The sequence below is a fragment of the Zingiber officinale genome, chromosome 1B (genome assembly GCF_018446385.1).
Source record: "Zingiber officinale cultivar Zhangliang chromosome 1B, Zo_v1.1, whole genome shotgun sequence".
Classification (NCBI taxonomy): Eukaryota; Viridiplantae; Streptophyta; class Magnoliopsida; order Zingiberales; family Zingiberaceae; genus Zingiber; species Zingiber officinale.
In genome coordinates this window covers 3990703-3996231 of record NC_055986.1, presented here as the reverse complement: position 1 = coordinate 3996231, position 5529 = coordinate 3990703, and the positions used below count along the sequence as shown (strand labels likewise).

At 40.1% G+C, this 5529-nt stretch overlaps 1 protein-coding gene across 1 annotated transcript; it reads left to right on the top strand.

Annotated features, from left to right (window-relative positions):
* Window positions 1–4395: 4395 nt before the first annotated feature.
* Window positions 4396–4845, top strand: LOC122048858 (60S acidic ribosomal protein P0-like). The gene is made up of 2 exons (XM_042610627.1): window positions 4396–4653; window positions 4747–4845. The coding sequence occupies exons 1-2, from the start codon at window positions 4396–4398 to the stop codon at window positions 4843–4845; spliced, it is 357 nt and encodes a 118-aa protein (XP_042466561.1).
* The last annotated feature ends 684 nt before the right edge of the window (window positions 4846–5529 follow it).

Here is a 5529-nt window from a genome sequence, read left to right as displayed (position 1 = left end):
AAGTAAGTTTAACATTCAAAACTAAGTTTGAAAAATAAAAAAAAATTAAGACACCTAGATAGTGTTAAACTGATTTAAAAGGAGATATTTTTCAAAAATTAATTTTAAATTATGTATAAAAATAATTAATCCTCCCCCTGAACCTGACATTACAAAATCTGTCTAACCAGTTAGCTACTTACTGACTATTAGAGGATAGCAGCTTTCACTTGGTTAGTCAAGTTAAGTCTAATTGTAATCAGTTAGTGTTTGACTAAACTGAATGACTTAACCTGATTAATGTCTGTTTGGTATTTAACACCCAGACTTATGTCGATGCACTGAAATAAGCATCTTAAGTCCAGACAATTTACCTATGCATCTCACCCCTTTCTATGTTCGGCAATTACAAACAAGGGAATCCTAGGCTGTTCGTGAGATGCTCAAGTACTAGCCCTAGGGGAACATGCTTTCTAAGGAATTGTTCTAGTCTAAGGCTAAAACTGATTTAAAATTCTAGAAATGGAAGATTTTAGAAAAACAAAGATTTTATCCTAGAATTTGAAAATACTATTTTTGAAAATAGTTTTTGCAATTTTAATATCCTAGTCTATTAAACACATCAAGGTAAATCATTGTCAGAGTCGAGATATAACTAAGTCAGAGTAAGTCAGAATAGCATAAGTCAATGTTGACGTCAAGATACAACGATCATAATAAAATATACATAGTGATGATCAAGTCTATCAAGATTAGGAGGAGGGTGGTCCGGATCCCAAGGAACGTAACATCTCGATCAGCTCAGTATGACGAGTCCGACCATCCTCTCGGGAGCTGGATAGATCACGTCGAATGTCAGAGATCTCTTGTCTCACGTCTCGTCGTAAGTCGGAGACCTCCTGCCGCACCTCTTGTCGTAAGTCAGAGATCTCCTGTCGCACCTCTCGACGGAGACTCATCATGGATAGTTCGAGGCTGGCAACTCGATCGCCTAGAGTGCGAGGAACGGGATGATTTGCTCGGCCTGGAGGTGGAGGTGGTACCGGGGCCAGAGCGTCCTCGTCGAATAGTGCGACCATAAACTCGTCCTGCTCTGCCTCCTCCTGGGCATCTAGGTCTGGCTAGTGTTGTGCCCGCCTCCGCCAAGATATGACACCCTCATCATCTATATGGACACCTCCTAGAGAAAAGTTCCTAGGTCCTAAGACGTCGAACTCGGTCAGGACTCGGATATCGCCTCGGATGACGTCAATACGTAGGCAGGCGAAATAAAGATGACATTTTTACTTTCCCTTTATTTCCCTTCAAATTTCAATTGACAGAGAGGTTGATTTCCCGTCTATTTTACTTTTCTCCCTTACTGAAGAGTTGTGAATGTAGCATTCGAATACAAACTGTTACAAGAGAGTGAAAAAAGATGAGATATGCTTTAATCAAAGTTTAGGAACATCTCAAACTACATGTAATACCCTGGTTCTGAGACTCTGGTTAAGTATGGCTTAAAAGGTTAGAAGGTACTATCCATATCACCAAGGTGCATCTTCTTTTTCGGAAGCCCAAACTTAAGAACTCCAAAATTAAGTGTGTTTGGCTTGGAGAAATCTGAGAATGGGTAACCTCCTGGGAAGTTTTCCAGGGTCGTCAACTCGATAGACAATTCTGGTGGCGTTCCCGGTTCGGTCCGGGTGGGGCCCGCCCGGGCTGGGGCGTTACACCAAGCCTATTGACATTGATGATCATCATTTGCTCATTTCTTCTATCCATGTATCAAAATTAGTTATACATATATGCAACATTTTTAATTATACATAAATATAATATAAATCTATCGTATTTGACTTTCTGTATGATTTTCTAGATTATGGATATTTACATTTTTTTTTCTATTAGTCTGTTTGTATGGATGTTTGTTTGTATGAATGTTTAGATTTTGCTTGTTTTAGATGATTGTGATTGTTTTTATTATGGATATTTAGATACTTTCTATTCATTTGTTTGTATAGATGTTTTGTTGTATGAATGTTTGATTATATGGATGTTTGGTTGTATGGATGTTAGTTTATTTGTGTTAGTGATATTATGGATTGTATGAAATGTATAAAATGTATTTGTTAAGATGTATGAAAAAATGTTCATATGTGTGGATTGTGAAATGTGATCGTATGAATATATGGATGAATGTGAAATGTGATTGTGTAGATTGTGAACCTCTTAAATCGTTTGTATATAAAAAATGTCATAGTTTGTGATGATTTCTTTTATATATAAAAATTGTAAACAGGTTAGGGCATAAATATAACCGTTTGTTGAAAATTTTTTTTAATATCGATGGAATCGATGATTCTGTCGGTAAATCCTTTTAGGTATACCAACACGAAATATCGACGGAATCACTGATTCCATCGGTAAATATCAAAACCCCTTACCGATGAAATTGATGATTCTGTCGGTATTCCAAAATAGAATTTACCAATGGAATCGGTGATTCCATCGGTGTTATTTACTATGGAAGTTTATTTTTCATTGGAAAATAATAATTACGGAAATTAATTTCATTAGAAATCATGGATGGAAAATAAAATTTTGTTGGTAAACTCTTTTTCAATAAATTATTTCCCAATAAATTATTTTTTATCGTAACTCTATCATTAAATACATATATCAATAGAATTATGTTGGAAATTTATGGGAGTAATAGTCTTTATCGGACGTGAACGTTCACATATGATAGATTCAACTTTGTAATATTATATATTAAATAATTTTAATTAATCTTTGATGAGTCAACTTTCATATATTGTGGCAAAAGGCTCGCCCGGTCGCCCCTAGCGCCCCCCGCCAACCCGTCCGAGGGTCAACACGGAGGAGATAAATCACGGGTGACTACTTGCCTTTGGAATAAGGACTAGCACATAATGAAGATATTTACCTCGACTTTACCGAGATTCGAACCTCAGACCTCATTATGATAACACCTCATACGCTAGCCACTAGACTTATCCGAGGGGACCAACATTCATATATGAATGATTGGAAGAGAGTGTGGTTGAATTGAACGATGGATTACGTTTGATAATGAAAGTCTCTAACTTATCTCCAAACTTATCTTTTGCAATATTTGCTTCCGGAGAGTATTCTATAATTTGCAGAAGCATCGCCCAACTTTTCTTTGATCTCCAACTTCCTTTTAGCAATACTGCAATACCAACAATGCCTAATGATGAGGTACTTGCCTAACTATACTTCTCCGTGGACCACTGTGTTATTGTCCTGAGGGCTCTTCCACCTGGCCAATCCAAGAATATCGATCGGTGATCCTTCGTAAGGTTGCTCGGCAGAGCACGAAGCTATTGCCGAGGTAAATTAACAAAGGTCACAGAGCATGCACCTTAGCAATTAACAGAGGTCATAGTGCTCATTAAAGGATGATTGCTTTATGACCATAAAAAATACTTGATTTTTTCTCAGATATTCTTCAGAATGTTAAGACAAGAGTGAAGAAATATTATAACAAAAACCCTCATAGATATCAGTGGAACAACAATGATTTTAAGCAAAAACCGATGTCTTTGAGTATTTTACACCGGTTTTTCTAAAAACCGGTATCTATGAGCGTAGATTTTCGCTCATAGACATCGGGTTTTTTAGCCGATGTCTATGAGCGCCTTTTTTTCATTAATAGATATCGATTTTAACCGCGATTTTTAAAACCGGTGTCTATGAACCAAAATTTTGGCGGACTTTCGTAGCGCCCTTTCTTTTGGGCTTCTCCTCACCCACAATAAATCGAAACCCTAATCCTCTGCATCCTCCTTTTAGGAGATACCATTTGAAAGACGAGCAATGGATCTCTTGACGGCGATGTGGACGGCGGCCATCATCGGCGCTATCGCGGTCTACTGGTTCGTGTGGGTGAGGGGCTCGGCGGAAGTGAAAGGCAAGCGGGCAGTGAACCTTAAGATGAGATTGACTTGTGCTTCTTTCTCCGCTCCAAGGAGGGCATTGCCAACGCGCCCGACGACGATAACGTCCCTGGCTTCGTCGACACCTTCTACAACCTCGTCACAGACATCTACGAGTGGGGATGGGGGCAGTCCTTCCACTTCTCGCACTCACTTCCCGGCCGCTCCCACCGGGAAGCCACACGCATCCACGAGGAGCTCGTCGCTGATCTGAGAGATGGGGATCTCCTCTCTCAGATCCCCATCCGAGGTCGCTCGCTCCTCCTTCCCTTCACCATGACCGGCAAAAGGATGGCCGCCCCATTTCTCTTGCTGCTAATCGCGTCCTGCTAATCTCTCTTGCTGCTAATCGCGCTCCGGGGTGAGTCGCAGCGCAAAGGGCGGCTCGGACTCTTTGTCCCTCCATCTCTGTCCTTTCTCCGTCTCCCATTGCGTCTCCCGGAGTTAGATCGAGATGGTGGTGAAGCTCTCGAAAGCGGAGAAGAAGGTCCGCTACGACAAGAAGCTGTGCTCGCTTCTGGACGAGTACGGGAAGGTCCTAATCGCCGCTGCTGACAATGTTGGGTCCAACCAGCTCCAAAGCATCCGCAGGGGCCTCCGCGGCGACTCCTTCATCCTCATGGGCAAGAACACCCTCATCCGCCGCTGCATCCGCTTCCACACCGAGAAGACCGGCAACAAGGACTTCCTCAACCTCCTCCCCCTTCTCGTCGTACGCACTCTTTGCCATTTCCCATTTCCTCATCTTTAGTTCCTCCATGAATCGATCATTTAGCTATTTAGTAATTATCCTTGACTGATTCAGGGGAATGTGGGATTGATATTCACAAAGGGCGATCTTAAGGAAGTTAGCGAGGAGGTTGCCAAGTACAAGGTGTTGAATATAATAAATGTGATTTTTTGATGTTGGTTATCACGATTATCATAGTTTTCTGTCGAGTGATCAATATTTTTGGTGTTTTCCATTTGCAAGTTCGTAGACAACTTTTTTGCTAGATTGTATAAACCTTTTCCACTCCGTAGTATCTTTAGTTCAGTACCCCATGCGTACATTTGAATTCCTTCACCAAAGGGGCCAGATATGAAACACTGAATCTATGCTGCTTGATCATCTATCTGTTAATGTGTTTTTAATGCTATTTTATGTTGGATATTACAATGATCAGTGTTTTGGGTCAAGTGATCAATATTTGTTGGTTGAGGTTTTCCATTTTGCAAGTTCTTAGATAACTTGTTTGCTATATTGTATAAACCTTTTCCACTCTGTATTACTTCCTGCACCAAAGAGACCAAATATGAAACACTGAAACTAAATCAGCGATTAAAGGTGATTAATCATCTCTAGTTTAAGCCATTTTGTTCTCCAAAGAAAGTATCTTTCTTCTAGTGCTCTGTCAAGCAAATGAAACATTTAATAAGAGTGTTGATGCAGTCATTGATAATGAGAAGGCAGTCAAGCTTTATGAAGTTCCACTCGTGAAATTCTTGGAGCATAAATAGCTTTGTCATTTGGGTGGTAAGTTCCTTAACTCGAAAATAGCTTATTCTGAATCGGACATGCTAAGATCAATGATATGACTACCGTGTC

Excerpts from the sequence above, each read along its gene's own strand:
- LOC122048858 (XM_042610627.1), top strand. The coding sequence starts at position 4,396 with ATGGTGGTGAAGCTCTCGAAAGCGGAGAAGAAGGTCCGCTACGACAAG. Across the intron at positions 4,654-4,746 it reads ACCTCCTCCCCCTTCTCGTC|GGGAATGTGGGATTGATATT; the intron begins GTACGCACTCTT and ends TGACTGATTCAG.